Below are 18,039 nucleotides of genomic sequence, written 5' to 3' on the forward strand. Positions count from 1 at the left end.
TTTGTTTTTTTGAGATGGAGTCTTGCGTGGTCGCTCAAGCTGGAGTGCAGTGGCACAATCTTGGCTCACTGCAAACTCCACCTCCCAGGTTCTGGTGCTTCAGCCTCCTAAATAGCTGGGATTACAGGTGCGTGCCACCATGCCAGGTTAATTTTTGTATTTTTAGTAGAAACAGGGTTTCACCATGTTGGCCAGGGTGGTCTTGAACTCCTGACCTCAAGTGATCTGTCTGCCTCAGCCTCCCAAAGTGCTGGGATTACAGGTGAGAGCCAACGCGCCCGGCCCCACTAATTCTTGATGTTATGAAAGATCTTCTCTCGCCTTCCAGGGAAATGATTCTTCCTTTTTTCTGATGTCTAGGTTTATTTACAACTCACGTCATTGAGCACATCACTTCGTTGTTCTCTGGTGTTACAGGTGTTTATTTTATAATATCTTAATATGTCTTCTCTATTAAACATAGCAATATAAGAGTTATTGAGTGTTTATCAGGTACCAAGGCACTATGTTAAGTGTTTTGGAGATATCTCATTTAATTTTCACAACTATCCTATGAGGTAGGGACATTATTAGATGCATTCCACAGATCTGTTTTACTTAACGAGCACCTGCGAGGTGCCTGCTGCTGCTTTGTAACTTTCCTAATGCTAATTTGTTTGCTTTTCATAACAATTCTATGAGGTTTGCTGAATGATTCTGACTGTTTTACAGACTAATGGATGAGGAAGCTGAGACATAGAGAGGAAAAATAACTGGTCCCAGGTCATAGAGTTAGTGAGTAGCCCTCCAAGGTTCAGAGCAGAAGAGTTTGACTCTGAAGCCTGCACTCTGCACACTGAACATATGGGCATTTAGCATTGAGCATAACTAAATGTTAGCTCACCTCACTCCCAAGAGAACAAATGAGCACCAGTTTTAAATGATATAGTGGGCATCAATAAACATATATTTAAAACAATGAATATCTGCTCATTCCCAGACCTTAAAGATTAAGTCTCGGTCAGGCACACTGGCTCATGCCTGTAATCCCAGCACTTTGGGAGGCTGAGGCAGGCCGATCATGAGGTCAAGAGATCGAGACCATCCTGGCCAGCATGGTGAAACCTCGTCTCTACTAAAAATACAAAAATTAGTTGGCCATGGTGGCGCATGCTGATAGCCCCAGCTACTCAGGAGCCTGAGGCAGGAAAATCGCTTGAACCCGGGAGGAGAAGGTTGCAGTGAGCCGAGATCACGCCACTGCACTCCGGCCTGGCAACACAGCAAGACTCCATCTCAAAAAAAAAAAAAAAAGATTAAGTATCTTGAAGACTTCAGTTTATTTAAAGCATGTTTTGAAACATTTTAAAAGCATATTAAAAACACATAAAGCATTTTTTTAAAAACTAGACATGCCATGTATAAAGATAAACATTATTCTGAACCCAGATAGGGGTTACTTTTAAGATATAAGGTAAATTAAAGATTAAGTCTCTTGAAGACTTCGGTTTATTTAAAGCATGTTTTGAAACATTTTTAAAGCATATTAAAAACACATAAAGCATTTTTAAAAAACTAGACATGCCATGTATAAAGTTTAAAATTATTTTGAACTCAGATTGGGGGTTACTTTAAAGTTGTAAAGGTCCAGAATGCATGTCCCATCAGCCTAATACTCATATATTTACTTATTTAGCAAATATTTATAAGTCACTGCTTTGTGTCTGGCACTGCGCTAGGCTCTGCAAATACAGCAGTGAACAAGAAAACTGAAATCTGAAGAACCAAAAATCTAGAGTAATTAAGTGATGCATGTGTTTACCTGAAATATGCTTCTTCAAGCAACAACCCTGGGTGTCCTGACTTATTCGCTATTATCGTGTCAACTGGTCTAAAAATGGAATAAGGCAAATGAATAAATGGGCAAGCAGAAAAATTCTATGGCTCAATCATAGTATCAAAATATATTTAATACATTGGATAGCTGAAAAGATACACTCTTTGTGCTTTAATTTTCCTATGTTAATGCTGTGCATACAGTAAGTTCTCAATTGTTGTTAGCTGTATATACAGAATGGAAGAAGAGATAAGGGAAAATTAGTAGGGCCTCCAAATTAGAACTGAGTAAAGAAGCAACTGGGAACTCTTAGGAGGGACTGATATGGTGCAAAGTGTTGAAAGATGAAGGTAATTTAAGACCTATTTACTTTGAAGAGGCAGGTGAAAAGAGAGTAGACAAGCTAAAGTGAATATAATACAGAGAGCCAGAGATAAGAGAGGAAAATGCAGTGTGAAGGGACTAATACTAAGAAGCACCACACAGGAGCTCAAAGTCGGAGATGAATCCTGTTTGACAGTAGTTGCTTTGAGTATGGTCTGATTCCTAGGGGTATATGGACAGCAAAGCTCCTTTTAGAAACATTTCTTTCTGTTGGGCTAAAAATATTTAAGGTTTGCAAACCAGACTTGGAACAATAGTACAGTATCACCTTGGAGAACCCTTGACCGTGAGTGTCTTTACTACCTCTCCAGGCCACCTGCCTAAAGGACTGGCAGCTCTCCAAAATAATCAAAAAGTCTCCTTTCTACCTTACATTCTTCCCAGGTTCTCCAATGAGGTCGTAAAATATTTCAAGTTGTGATATTGCTGAGCAGGTGCTGCAAGGGGGGCTACTGGCAACCCTCTTCACAGTGGCACTGTAAGGAAGTAACATAAGTTGGCAAAGAAGATATGGCAGACGGCCTATCTAGTTTAGGTTTGCACTGATACAGGCACAAACCATCTCACAAGTGATTGTGCTCTGAAAGAGTCATTAAAAGGCTGAAAAAAGTAACGAACTCTCCCTCTCTGGAAATATTTGAGAAAACAGAAGGCAATCTTAATCTTAGATGTTTTTAGTAAAGCCTGCCTGAACCAATAAACCATCATCAAACTATTATTTAAACTAAATTTTTATGATAGCAAAACATTTTTAGAATATTTTAAGGTTAAAGCAGTAGTGTTAGAACAACAAAGAGTTCAGAAAGAGTAAATTCTGTCTTAAACAGACTGAGGCTGGAGCAGGAGAGAATCACTCTAACCCAATGATTAATACTACTTCTTAAATGAAATCTTCTTGATCACTAGGACTAAGTGTTTATCTAACACTTAGAGGACATCTTTCCTGTCACACTATATCACTGACACTAAATGTCTGCATCTGTAGGCACCATATTCAGATCCTAGTACCTAAGAGGACAGAATCACCTCTGAATTATCAAGTGATTTGACTAGATCCAGGAAAGATCTTAAGGAACCTTAGAAGAGAGAGAGGAATTAGGCTGTTAATACCCAGGGATGAAAAACTGACCATCTGTCACCCGCAGGCTACTAGAATCAGCAGTTTTGCTTGATTCCTTAATCAAATTCCTTAATGAAATTCAGAAATGTCAAATATCTTTTGCAAAACTTGAGTTGTAGTTGCCTTTTCCTTCTCATGAAATCTATCCTTATGATACACAATGAATGAAGAACTATTATTGCAGAAAAGAAATGGGAACAAGATATCCAGGGTGTGCGCAGAGCAGTGCCTGTGAGGGTGAGCTGGCTGCTCTACTTAGCACCCCCACTGAGACCAGAGCTGATCTGCTGGTGTGATTAGCTAAGCAGCTGTTCTCGCTAGCCCTGTCTCTTCAATATGTGTCATTAAGGTCAGGGGCTCTCTACATCCAGATCAAGGAAAACCAAGCTTCGCTGCTGATATACAAGTAGCTCTTCTTCCCTGCCAGGACTACGTTGCAGAATCAAGGCTCAGTTCTTTTCCAAGGATAAAGTTCCTTTAGGAGGTAGAAGAAAGGAGAGTAATGAAGTAAGAGAGGGAGTGGGTAACAGCACACAAAAACTAACCTGTTGACATTGCCAAAGTTCAGACCTACAACACTCATCTCAGCCAACAGAGGGAACCTGACTTTAACACAGCCGTATCATGGCAAAAAAAAAATTGAAAATGTTGCTTTATGCACTTTCTGCAATTTCTGCAATTGCTTGTTAATGTTTGGCTAGTTCAATGAGATTGAAAAGTACAGTGGTAGAGTTCTATAATTTATATTCAGAAAAGTAAAGTAATCCATGAGTAAAGTTCCATTTTGAATTGGAAAGCAATAGAAGCTATTTATGAAGAATCAGTCAGCCCCAAAGTATCTCTTTTTATTGGCAAGATTCAGGTGATTTAGGTCTTGCACCTACATGCATAGGTATACACACACATACATAGCAATATATCCTATCCTAAAGCTTTGCCTAAAGAAAATTTCCTGGATGCATTTTACAGCATAACATCCTAATCTCTATTCAGCCCAGAAAAGCCTCCTGAAAGCTGCTAGCCACAGTAAGGTCCAACTGAGGAATCATACATTGGTCAACACAAACATCTATTCGTATGAATAGCAGGGCCCCCTGCTAGTTGTTTAAGTTTAGTGGTGGTGGTGGTGGTGGTGGTGGTGGGATGTGTGAGTGTTTGTGTGTGTGTTAGGTCCTCTTAAATTTTTAAATGAAAAATTTAGGAGATAAAAAATAGGAGGGCCAGGCATGGTGGCTCACACCTGTGATCCCAGCACTTTGGGAGGCCGAGGTGGGCAGATCGCAACGTCAGGAGATCAAGACCATCCTGGCTAACACGGTGAAACCCTGTCTCTACTAAAAATACAAAAAAAATTAGCCGGGCATGGTGGCGGGCGCCTGTAGTCCCAGCTACTCGGGAGGCTGAGGCAGGAGAACGGCATGAACCCGGGAGGCGGAGGTTGCAGTGAGCCAAGATCGTGCCACTGCACTCCAGCCTGGGTGACAGAGCGAGACTCTGTTTCAATTAAAAAAAAAAGAAATAGGAGAGAACTTGTAAATGTGGGCATCACTTTAGAAAAAGGGTTTTTTGGGTTTTTTCTTTATGTTTTGTTTTGTTTTTTGTTTGTATTTTGAGACAGGGTCTTGCTCTGTTTCCCAGGCTGGAGTACAGTGACATGATCACGGCTCACTGCAGCCTCAACCTCCCGGGCTCAGGCGATCCTCTCACCTCAGCCTCCTGCATAGCTGGGACTGCAGTCACATGCCACCATACCCAGCTATTTTTTTTTCTTTTGTAGAGATGGTGATCTTTCTATGTTGCCCAGGCCTCATTTTTTTAAATTGTGGCAAAACGCACATAACATAAATTTTATCATTTTAAGCATTTTAAAGTGTACAATTAAGTGGCACTAAGTACATTCACAATGTTGCAAAACCATCACCACTATCTAGTTACAGAACCTTTTCATAAACCCAATCGGAAATCCCATGCCCATTAAAACTTCTCCTTTTTTGACTATGAATTAACCTCCTCTTTTGATTCTCTCTCTGACCTCTTGCAACACACGGAAATGTACTTTGAGCATGGCCAAGATCAGCAGCAAATTTTGTCTGAGGAGCAGTCAATGCTTGAGGGACCAATGGCAGAGAAAAAGAAATGGGGAATGAAGAAAAACAAAGAGAAGAGATACAAAGAGATTTGGGGACATCGAGGGGTTAGTGAGGGTGGTAAACTCTCCCAGTAGTCATCCCAGAGATCTCTCAGAGGCTGTACTCTGTCCAAAGACACTAACCCCAAAACTAAGAGCCAGTGCCTGGGCTCTTAGAGTGAGAGGGATCTCAATCCCTAATCAACAAATTCCTCCCTACACTAAAGACTGGATGACTACAGAAGGAAAACTCATACACTCCCTTAAACATGCTTTCATGCTTTCATGTTTTAGCAAAATAATTAGATGAACTTTTTCCATTTTACATGTCCAGAATCTGCATGGAAATCTCTCCTCCCCTCAAGCATAAACTTCAGACAGTTTAATCAGGACCTAAAGTGGCACATACACAGCAATGCAACTGGGGTCACCACTATGCCCAATTCAATTAAGAAAAATATGCAAACAAATATACTCTCAGATAACTAATCAGTGAACTCAGTCCACAACTCTAAATTGCTGCTGAAAAAAATCAAAGTCAAGAAAGTTCACCTCCCCATTCGAATGATAAACCTGATTTTTATATAATCTCTTGCTACCAAGGAGCCTTAAACAATCAAGACTGTATATTAGTTTAAGTAGCCATCTCATTCAACTCAATCATGATTAAACTGAGCATCACTGAGAAACAAAATGAAATGCAGAAAACATACTCTATATCACGTTCCCTTCCCCACCTCCACACGGTGGGACAGTCTTCTGACTGAATGGGTTTTGATTTGTCCTTTTATTGCCTTAATCTACAATTGTAAATTGTCATAAAATATAAATCTACTTTTCTTGCCTCAAAAACATTCATTCACTCATTCTAACTTAGTCAGTATTACAAAGTGTTGCAAATGTTTAAGTATTTGAAGCTATATAGCTTTTAAACTTTCATTTAATGGCTCTTTGCCACTGAGAAAGAGGTAAAAAGGGCTACAGTTTCATGTCTTAATGTTTCATTTTTATTTTATTTATTTTTTTATTTATTTTTGAGACAGAGTCTCACTCTGTTGCCAGGCTGGATTGCAGTGGCACGATCTCTGCTCATTGCAAGCTCCGCCTCCTGGGTTCAAGCGATTCTCCTGCCTCAGCCTTCCAAGTAGCTGGGACTACAGGCCTGCACCACCACGCCCAGCTAACTTTTGTATTTTTAGTAGAGATGGGGTTTCACCATGTTGGCCAGGATGGTCTCAATCTCTTGACCTCATGATCTGCCCACCTTGACCTCCCAAAGTGCTGGGATTACAGGCACGAGCCACTGCACCCGGCCATATATATATTTTTTTTATTTAAATGAGGAATATATGAATACATTTCCACCATACAGAAATAGAGTAAGCTATGCAAATTTCCCTTATGGAGAGGTAATACATATTAACTGTTTGATATGTATCTTGTCAATGTTTTTTCCATTTTTTAACCTATACATGTGCATATATACAAATGTGGGCTTTAAAAATATATGGCCGGGTGCAGTGGCTCATGCCTGTAATCCCCCAGCACTTTGGGAGGCTGAGGCAGGTGGATCGCCTGAGGTCAGGAGTTCAAGACCAGCTTGGCCAACATGGTGAAACCCTATCTCTACTAAAAATACAAAAATTAGCCAGGCACAGTGTCAAGTGCCTGTAGTCTCAGCTACTCAGGAGACTGAGCCAGGAGGATTGCTTGAACCTAGGAGGCAGAGGTTGCAGTGAGCCAAGATGGCTCCACTGCACTTCAGCCTGGGAAACAGAGCGAGACTCCGTCTCAAAAAAAAAAAAAATATATATATATATACACACACACACACACCAATGATTCATTCATTCAATAGATATTCACTGAGAGTCAACTCTGTGACAGGCATATTAGGTGCTGGGAACAAAACAGGGACCTTGAATTTACATTCTAATGGAAAAATACAGGCAACAAATTTAACAAACAAAACTACTGTCATGTCCCCTTATCCACAGGGGATCTGTTCCAAGACCCCAAGAAGATGCCTGACACCTCAGATTATACCAGTTGCTGTCCATCAGAACACGCTCTGTTCATACCTTCTACCCACAAACTTAAATGTTCCTTCTTTCCAATTTCATGGATAGAAGGTTCATTCTTACCATAGATCTTAGCCAACCTCAGCCATATGATTTTTTTGTTTTCTTATTAAGTCGAGAACTTTCACCTTTTAACTAAAAGGAAGTACATCACAGCTTCATCACTATTCGTGTGCTTTGGAGGCATTATTGAGGAAAATAAGTGTTCTGTGAACACAAGCACTGTGATACTGGGACTGTCTATCTGGTAGGCCAGCCAGCTCCTAAGGGACTCATAGACGGGTAGCAGCCAGAGCGTGGAGATGCGTGCGCGGAACAAAGGGATGATTCACATCCTGGGTGGGACAGAGTGAGACAGTGAGCGACTTCATCATGCTACTCAGAATGGTGTACAATTTAAAACTTATGAATTATTTATTTAGGGAATTTTCCATTTAATATTTTTGCACATTGGTAAACTAAAACCACAGATACAGGGGGACTACTATATAAGCATATGGTATAAATTCTGATAGTCATCACTGTTATGATGAAAATAAAATAAGATAATGGATTACAGTGAGTGACTGGTAGTGGGCTTGTATGGGAAACCCAGCATTTCTGAGATAAAATTTGAGTTAAGGTCACACCATATGTCATTTTAAGACTTGCTTTTATAACTTAATATATCTTGGAGGCCTTTCTATGTCAAAACGTATTGTTCTACCCACTCTTTTTAGCAGGCATACACTGTAATATGATATATATTCCCGTAACTTCTGTAACTACTCCTCTATTGAGAGAAAAACCCTTTCTTGACTAACTTCTTATGGAGTGCAATAGTACTGATTTTCTTGTCTTAAAATGGTCATTAGAATTGCTACTTCATCATACAAAAAAAAAGCCACTGTAGGTGACTGGCCATCTTCTGCAGGACCAACCACAAGGATCCAACCTTGTGGACAGGCTATGGCCAATCTGAGCATAGCACAAGGATTAATTGGGACAGGAGTGTGTGGGTGTGTGCACACATGTGTTCACAGTTTACAAATAAACATAGCTGATAGCTAATGTTATATAGATAATAACCATAGAGTTAGGACCATTTGACACATTTTTAAGTGCCTGAATCATCCTGAAATGCTTTATTAGAACAAGAGCAAAGTTCACAGTGAAAGCGCACAAAGATGCTTTCATTTTAAATATTTAGAAATACGTGTTTTTGGCACAGTTTCAAAGGATTCATTTTAACTATAGCCTCTTCAAGGCTTTTAGAAACTATTCTGCTATCATAACTCCATTTTTTTATTATACTTTAAGTTTTAGGGTACATGTGCACAACATGCAGGTTTGTTACATATGTATACATGTGCCATGTTGGTGTGCTGCACCCATTAACTCGTCATTTAACATTAGGTATATCTCCTAATGCTATCCCTCCCCCCTCCCCCCATCATAACTCTACTTTGTAAGTTAAAGTAGTGAAGGAGTAGACGTTATCCCAAATGAAAGGACCTTTGTCTATGGCGTTTCCCTTATTCAGAGGTTACAGTGAGAAGAATATTATACAGCTTTATTTTTTTTTTCTTTTTGAGACAGAGTCTTGCTCTGTGGCCCAGGCTGGAAGGCAATGGTGTCATCACGGCTCACTGCAGCCTCCTCCCAACTCTCCCACCCCCCCAAGTAGCTGGAACTACAGGCACATGCCACCATGCTGGGCTAATTTTTTTTATTTTTTATAGAGACAGTAGTCTCACTGTGTTGCCTGGGCTGGTCCTGAACTCCTGGGCTCAAGCTATCCTCCTGCCTCTACCTCCTGAAGTGTTGGAATTACAGGCATGAGCCACTGCACCCGGCCTATATGGCTTTTTTCATCACTGTCCCCAGTCTTATTCTTTTCTAAGTGTTGCTCTTCTTCGTCTTTTTCATGGCTAAAGCGTAAATCGTCTCATCAGGGCTCACACTGCCATCAAGTCTCCTTTAGACACTATGTTTTGCAACATTCTCATATTCTCTTCCAGCTTAACACATTATTGCAAGGCTGCTTTTCACTGTCTCAAATTATCCCATATGTCAACTTTTTTTTTTTTTTTTTACATTCACAAAGGCTTTGCCATGAGGCTTGATCTTAGGGTGAAATTCTCAATAAAGAAGAAACCACATGGTAACCATTTGGAAGCACTGAAATCACTCATCTTTTTAGTGTCATTTAATGGAGTAATCGTTCTTCATTTTCCTTTTCTTTTTTTCTTTTTTGGAGATAGAGTCTCGTTCTGTCATCCATGCTGGAGTACAGTGGCATGATCTCGGCTCACTGCAACCTCCATCTCCTGGGTTCAAGCAATTCTCCTGCCTCAGCCTCGTGAGTAGCTGGGATTACAGGTGCCCACCACCATGCCTGGCTAATTTTTGTATTTTTAGTAGAGACAGAGTTTCACCATGTTGGCCAGGCTGGTCTTGAATTCCTGACCTCAGGTGATCCGACCACCTTGGCCTCCCAAAGTGTTGGAACTATAGGCATGAGCCACTGCACCTGGCCTTCATTTTCCAATTTTGTCAGCCTTTGCCATTTTACTAAACTTGAATTTATGTTCCTCAGACATAGTTTTCCAAACATCCAAAGTTTGACTGGATATATAAAATCTCTTTTGTGGAAAGGCAGTCTGACATCTTGCCTCTAGCTTTCCTGGGTCACCTTTAGCCATCTATGTTTTGGCCCTTCTGGTTCTTAGTTCGGACACTGCTGTTGGCTAATCAATTAAAGGCTGCCAATCTAGCCAGGCGCAGTGGCTCACGCCTGTAATCCCAGCACTTTGGGAGGCTGAGGCGGGCAGATCACCTGAGGTCAGGAGTTGGAGACCAGCCTGGCCAACGTGGTGAAACCCCATCTCAACTAAAAACACAAAAATTAGCCGGGTGTGGTGGCGGGCACCTGTAATCCCAGCTACTCAGGAGGCTGAGGCAGAAGAATCGCTTGAACGCAGAAGGCGGAGATTGCAGTGAGCAGAGATTACACCACTGCGCTCCAGCCTGGGCAACAAGAGCAAAACACTGTCTCAAAAAAAAAAAAAAAAAAAAAGCTGCCAATCTAAAGATATGATTATTTACTGTGTACCTAGAACTGTATGCATCAACATCACCATCGTCATCATCATCATCATTGTCATCATCATCGTCATCATCGTCATCATCATCATCATAGCTATCATCATTATCATCATCACCATCATCATCATCATCATAGCTACCATTTATTGAAAGCTATTATGTGTCAACTTCAAAGAACTTATCCTTTAGTTGGAGAGCCAAGACAATCATAACAATAACAAATGGCCAGGCATGGTGGCTCATGCCTGTAATCCCAGCACTTTGGGAGGCTGAGGCAGGTGGATCATTTGAGGTCAAGAGTTCAAGACCAGCCTGACCAACATGGTGAAATGCTGTCTCTATTAAAAATACAAAATTAGCCGGGCATGGTGGCGCATGCCTGTAATGCCAGCTACTCGGGAGGCTGAGACAGGAGAATCATTTGAACCCAGGAGGCAGAGGTTGCAGGGAGCCGAGATCGTGCACTGCACTCCAGCCTGGGCAACAAGAGAGAAACTCTGTCTCAAAAAATAAATAAATAAATAAATAAACAAACAAACAGACAAAATTCACTTTTTATTCAATTAAACTTAACATACATGTACTAATTGCCTACTCTGAGCCTGATCCTTTATTATATTCTAGAGAAAATGAAAATAAGCAACACATAATCCTCACCTTTGAAAAACAAACATAATAGGTACAAAGTCAGTTCATAAATGTGCAGTGTGAGTGGTATAAAATAACATCAGATAAAAATTAGCACTTCTGATGACTAATCAGGGGAGATTTCATGGAGGAGATGTCATCTGAATTGGACTTTGATGAATAAAAAAGAGAGTTTTGATGACAAATATTAGTCTGGCCAAAGTGGATGAACATATTGTTCTCTAAGTCAACAATACAGATGGTCAACTGAGCAACAAAACAGATGTTGCTGGTCAGACTAGTAGGCCCATTTAGGAGTGCAACAAGCCACTTTTTTGTGTGGGGGGAACAGGAGGAAAACACATGGCCTGCATTTATGTAATCAAATAGGTGAATTCAAAAGCTCTACAGATTTATTTACTCAATAGTGAATTGGATTAAAATTATATTCCATGCTCTTCCCTGGGCAATATGGTGCTTACACATAAAATGCCAAGATTGTCCTTCACCTTAAGGTATAATGGGAAGAAATAAAACTATCTACAAAGTCCCTTGAAAATTACACCTTTAAAATTGACAGTTGGACATCTTGAAAATTTAGACTACATCCCATGAATAAATTAGGCCATCATGGTCAAAAACTTATCCACATCCTCCATTAGCAACCAACATAATAGGTAATTCAAATCCTCACACTGAGTTTCATCGTCAGATACCTTAGAGGACACCACACGTTTCTACAAAAACAGCCCAGTGTAAGGTTTTACTTGTCCTTTTGGGGCTAATGCTTTAGCAAACGCATAGAACCACCAGAGTTTGCATTCTAAGCTCCAGGAAGTGAGGCTTTTTGAACCTTAAGATGACAAAATTAACTGACAGAATTTTATAAATTCTGAGGTGAGCTTGGCATGCTGCAGGTCATCAGTCCATACTACCACCCAGGGAGTTAGCACTAATAACTAGCTTAGCTTCATCATATTCCACAAAGATTGCAAAGCTCACTCCCCTCCTCCACCCTCTACATGACATTTTCCATCGTTTTCATTTATGTGGTCATTTTCCTCAGTTACTGAAGGTCAGCTCTCTATCGGCCCTGCACTAGACACTGGGGACTCAGTAATGAATAAGGTAGAATTACCATTCTCCAGGAGCCCACAGTGGAGTGGGCAGATAAGAAAGTCAGCAATTTTATGACAAAAAGGTAAGTGCCAGAGTAGGGGCATGCACAGGGTGATGCAAGAGTAACAGAGATGGGGTCCAAGAGCATCAGAAGATACTTTCCACCAGGCATGGTGGCTCACGCCTGTAATCCTAGCACTTTGGGAGGCCGAGACAGGTGGATCACCTGAGGTCAGGAGTTCAAGACCAGCCTGGCCAACAGGTTGAAACCCCATCACTACTAAAAATACAAAAAATTAGCTGGGCGTGGTGGCAGGCGCCTGTAATCCCAGCTACTCAGGAGGCTGAGGCAGGAGAATCTCTTGAACCCAGGAGGCGGAGCTTGCACTGAGCCGAGATTACACCATTTCACTCCAGCCTGGATAACAAGAGCAAAACTCCATCTCAATTAAAAAAAAAAAAAAAAAAAGCTTTCCAGAGTAGCTAATCCTGAGCTGAATATTAAAGAACAAGCAAATGTTAAACAGGCATCAAGGGAACCACGTGTGCAGAGTCACTGAGGCTTAGAACAAACTGCAAATAGATTAGTATGGTTCGTACCAAAGACACATGTAGGGATGCAGCAGGCAGCAAAGCTGGCAAGATAGGAAGGGGCCATATCATGAAGGTCCTTGCTTAGTAACAACATAAAAGCTTATCCCCATGTACATACTCTAAGTCAAGTTATGTCAAATATATCTTGCATCCATGTTTTTATTGGCCTTCACAGTAGATCTATATAAGTTGATCTGGTTGCCAACATTTAAGAATCATGAGCTTTAACATTAAAAAAAAATTCAAATTTCTGCCTTCTTTCTAAAACTCAGAAGACAACACCAGACTCAAATCCCCAAATTCTTAATAGGTTGGAGCTAAGCAAAGGCTTCTGCTTTTAGGTGGGAGACAGGCCTTCTATTCTCCAGAGACGTAGTCCCCTTTTCATTATTTTATCCCCAACTCATTTATATTACGTGCCTGGCTCCTGAAGACATCTATGTTTGCAAGTGCTACTCTATGCCCTGTTGGTCCATCTGATACAGCTTCTTAGAGTAAAGAGAAATAAATAATGAGTTTCCATGAGAATTGTTATGTCTTCAGTAGTTAAAGAATCTGTATTTAGTGACAGAAGCCAAGGAAATACACAAACAGGCACATGGAAATTACTTAGGCTATCCTTTAGAAGCAAGCAAGCAGGCCTACGATTAAACTATCTCAGAAACACAAAGCAGAGTATCATGTTTATAAGTGAGTTCTGGCTGGGCGCGGTGGCTCACACCTGTAATCCCAGCACTTTGGGAAGCCAAGGTGGGCGAATCACTTGAGGTCAGGAGTTCGAGACCAGCCTGGCCAACATGGTGGAACCCCATCTCTACTAAAAATACAAAAATTAGCCAGGCTTGATGGTGCACACCTGTTATCTCAGCTACTAGGGAGGCTGAGGCAGGAGAATACCTTGAGTCCGGGAACAGAGGTTGCAGTGAGCCAAGATTGCACCACTTCACTCTAGCCTGGGTGACAGAGCGAGACTCCGCCTCAAAAAAAAAAAAAAAAAAAGTGAGTTCTACATGTTAGTTCTAATGACTAATACCTGAAAAGGAAAGAGAAAATTCAAATAGAAATAGAAATAGAAAATTCAAATAACAACAAAATTAAAATACATCTAGGAATAAATATAACTAAAGAAAAACAGGATATTTAAAGAGAAAATCATAAAACTATTAAATGACATAAAAGAAAACCTAAATAACTCAAAGATACTCAATATTCTTCTATAAAAACACTTATTAGGTAGAACCGTATTGCCATTTTTGTACGTCAAAGTATTGGCAATTCCATATGGTTCCACCTAAAAATAAATATGACCATTTCCCCCAAATTATAATATAATATGAACTCAGTGGAATTCCAATAAACATTCCAATTGTGCTTTTTACAGAATTTGACAAGAAAATCTGAAGTATAAAGTATTGAAGTATAAAGGGCCAAGAATAGTCATGACCATTTCGAAAACGATCTGGTCAGGCCAATACCAGATATCAAGATATGTTATCAAGCAATCATAATTTAACTTATGTGGTACAGGGATAGATAAATAGGTCACTGTGAATAAATAAAGAGCCTAGAAACAGAACCATAAATACACAAATACATGGGAGCTTCAACATAAAAAATTCAGACAGTATCTGAACAGAGATGGCACAATAACTTAGTGGGAAAAGAAGATCTTATTCAATAAATGATGCTGGGATCATTGGCTATTTATATGGTAAAAATTAGGTTCTCACTTCACACCATACACATACCCCTCCCCAAAAGAAAATCTAGGTAGATTAAAAACCTAAATAAGAAAACACAAAATATTAAATTAATCTCTTAAACAGATTTTATGAAGAAAGTACACAAGGTGAATGCTTTGTGATATCAGGGTAGGAAAACATTTCTTAAATAACAAAAAGCACAAAAAGTATAATAAAAAAATACTGATAAATTTGATTATGTTAAAAAATTCAAAGCTTTGTATTAAAAATTCACCATGGCAGGGACTGTGGCTTACGCCTATAATCCCAACTACCCGGGAGGCTGAGGCTGGAGGATCACTTGAGCCCAAGAGTTCAAGGCTGCAGAGAGCTATGATCTTGCCACTGCAGTCCAGCCTGGGCAATAGAAAGAGACCTCATCTCAATAAATAAGTAAATAAATAAAAAAAAAAAATTACCATAAGTGAAATTTAAAAGACTGTTCATACAATGAAGGAAGATTTGAAACGTATTAAGCCAACAAAGAATTAGCATCCCAAACATTTAAAGAATCCTAAAATCATTGACAAAAAGACAAACAGGACAATAGAAAAATGGGCAAAGGATAGAAACAGGCAATTCACAGAAAGAGAAACCTGAATGGCCAATAAAAATATTTCACCTAACTAGTAATCAGGGAAATGTAGATTAAAACCACAGCAAGATACCATTTCACGTCAATCATTTTGCCATCAATTAAAAAGCATGGGCTGGGCGCAGTGGTTCACCCCTGTAATCCCAACACTTTGGGAGGCCAAGGCCGGCAGATCGATTGAGGTCAGGAGTTCAAGACCAGCCAACATGGTGAAACCCTGTCTCTACAAAAACACAAAAATTAGCCAGATGCAGTCGTGGGTGCCTGTAATCCCAGCTACTCGGGAGGCCGAGACAGGAGAATCACTTGAACCCAGGAGGCAAAGTTTGCAGTGAACCGAGATTGCGCCACTGCACTCCAGCCTGGGCGACAGCAACACTCCGTCTCAAAAAAAAAAAAAAAAGGATAAATATAAAAGCATTGCTGAATGGGAAAACAATCAAGTTGAAAAGGATATATAATCTGTAATACCTGTTTAGAATTTTTAAGCACACAAAATAATATTCTGTATTCTGTAGAGATATATACCTATGTGGAAAAAGTACAAAAACATGCATGAGAATTTACACACCAATTTCAGGTACCTCTGGAGAGAGAGGGTAAAGGAAGGGATAAAGTATCTATAAATCTCATTTCATATAAAAGACAGAAATGGGTCTGCCTAAAGCAAATATGGCAAAGGGCTGACCTCTGATCATCTTAATGGTAGATACATGGGTTATACTTTTTCTACACTTTAACATTTTTGAAAGTGCTCACAGTCAAAAAAATTAAAATTAAACTAAAAATAGAACCCCTTTAAAAAGGTATTTTCCTCAGCAGAACAGAGCCTGTATCCTACGGTTTGGGTCATATAGAGTGAGTATCAACAGATTAAGGTATTAGAGAAACCAGGGGAGCAACAATGAATTAAGTATGAACAAAAGATCTGAAGAATGGAGACAAATTATAGGGGTAATAACATGCTTATTTTCGTAAGAAGGGAAATAAATGCAAGAGCGGAGGATGAGCAAGGGCCTGATGAGGGTTCTGAGCGTCTGAGTGGCCTATTCTGATGGGGACGCATCAATGTCTCCGTGTCATTTGTTATAGTACAATAGAGGGCACATCAGAAAGAAGAGCTTTGCCCGTTGAATTTGGACAACTTCTCACCCCATCTCCTCTCCTCCTTGGGCTAGAAAGAGGAATCTGTGCCAGATGATGTTAGCTCATGAGCATCCTGGCTACTATCTCTCACCTTTCATAATTACACGCTCTCCTTGAGTGAAATCCAACTCCTTTAACTTTATTTGCTCATGATGCCAGCCTGTTTTTGTTTTTTTGTGTTTTTTTTCCAATTTTTAGTAGAGATGGAGTCTCATTATGTTGCCCAGGCTGGTCTCGAACTCCTAGGCTCAAGCGATCTGCCTGCCTTGGCCTCCCAAAGTGCTGGGATTATAGGCATGAGCCACTGTGCCTAGCCCATGATGCTATCCTTGAGTTGGACTTTGAGTGATAGAAAATTGGCTGAGTTTCAGATCTGCTGCAATGGAGATGATTGTAATGATTGTAGGTAGCAAGATAGCTGCTATTATAAATGTTCATTGACCCCAAGCAACTGTACAGCCACACTTTTATTTTCTGTGATTGCCACTTATACTATATCTTATACTTCTCAACGCTTCAGTGCTTCCATTTAAGCTATCTCAATTGATCATGAAATAGCTGGAGCAGGTATTATTCTCATTTTACAGGTAAGGAAATAGCACCAAAGAGATTAAGTGACTTAGCCAAGGTTATGGGGAAGAGCTGTCATTTTTTTCCTGTTATCTGGGTTTAAAATATTGGAATCACCTTGGACTCATCTCTCTCTTTTTCTATTGCTGTATCCAGTAAAGCACCAATTCCTATGGGTTGTTTCTATAAAGTGTCTGTTTCCATTTCTTCCTCTCTACTTCCTTTCCCACCATCCAGGTTTGAGACCTCATCATTCCTTGCCTGATGAGCAGGACTTGCAGATGCTATGCTTTCCTCATTCCAGTTCAGCCTGTATTCTCCTTCTAGACTGTACGTCCTTAAACGTCGCTTTCACTATGCTCAAAAATCTTTGTGATTCTCTTTCCTTTTACATGGAATTGAAACTCCTCAACCAAGATTTCAAAGCTCTCCTTAATCTGAATTCACCTTTTCCAGTCACCTACTCAAAACAGGTCTTTTGAAATAAAAATGGCTAATACACACATGAAAAAATGTTCAAAAAATACAAATTAAAAATACAAATACATTTTCATCTATCAAATCAGCAAAGTTTTGTGTTTTTAATTTTTTAGACAATACTGCTCATCCTCCACTCTTGCTATTTATTTCCTTTCTTACAAAAATAAGCATGTTATTACCCTTATAATTTGTCTCCATCCCTCAGATCTTTTGTTCATACTTAATTCACTGTTGTCTCCCCTGGTTTCTCTAATACCTTAATCTGTTGATACTCACTTTGTAATTCTCCAAAACTAGAATTTGTAGGCAAAGATTTCTTTTGCTTGATAGTGTATCACCAGTATCTAGAATAGTGTCTAGTATGTAGTAGGAGCTCAAAAAAATTTGTTATATAAATGAACAAACTGTGTTTTCAGAAAGTACACTTTAGAAAGACTAAAGAAACAGCATCTGGCAGGTGAGATTGTAGGTGTTCGGAGTTTGTGTGTTTTTTACATTTCTTTTTTTTGTTGTTTTTTTGAGACGGAGTCTCGCTCTGTCACCCAGGCTG

General features: G+C 39.8%; 1 protein-coding gene across 2 annotated transcripts in view; it reads left to right on the plus strand.

Annotated features, from left to right (window-relative positions):
* The window catches only part of FLT1 (fms related tyrosine kinase 1), a 195,722-nt gene that overhangs the window by 116,560 nt on the left and 61,123 nt on the right, over positions 1-18,039 (plus strand). The window contains exon 15 of one of the 2 annotated variants that reach the window (XM_003270219.3): positions 10,628-11,197. The exons of the other annotated variant lie outside the window; for it this stretch is intronic. Coding sequence (XP_003270267.1) covers positions 10,628-10,710 — 83 coding nt within the window. The 3' untranslated portion in view covers positions 10,711-11,197. Of the gene's footprint in view, positions 1-10,627; positions 11,198-18,039 lie in introns of those variants that run through there. 2 annotated transcript variants of the gene reach the window in all.

This window comes from Nomascus leucogenys, chromosome 9, assembly GCF_006542625.1.
Source record: "Nomascus leucogenys isolate Asia chromosome 9, Asia_NLE_v1, whole genome shotgun sequence".
Classification (NCBI taxonomy): domain Eukaryota; kingdom Metazoa; phylum Chordata; class Mammalia; order Primates; family Hylobatidae; genus Nomascus; species Nomascus leucogenys.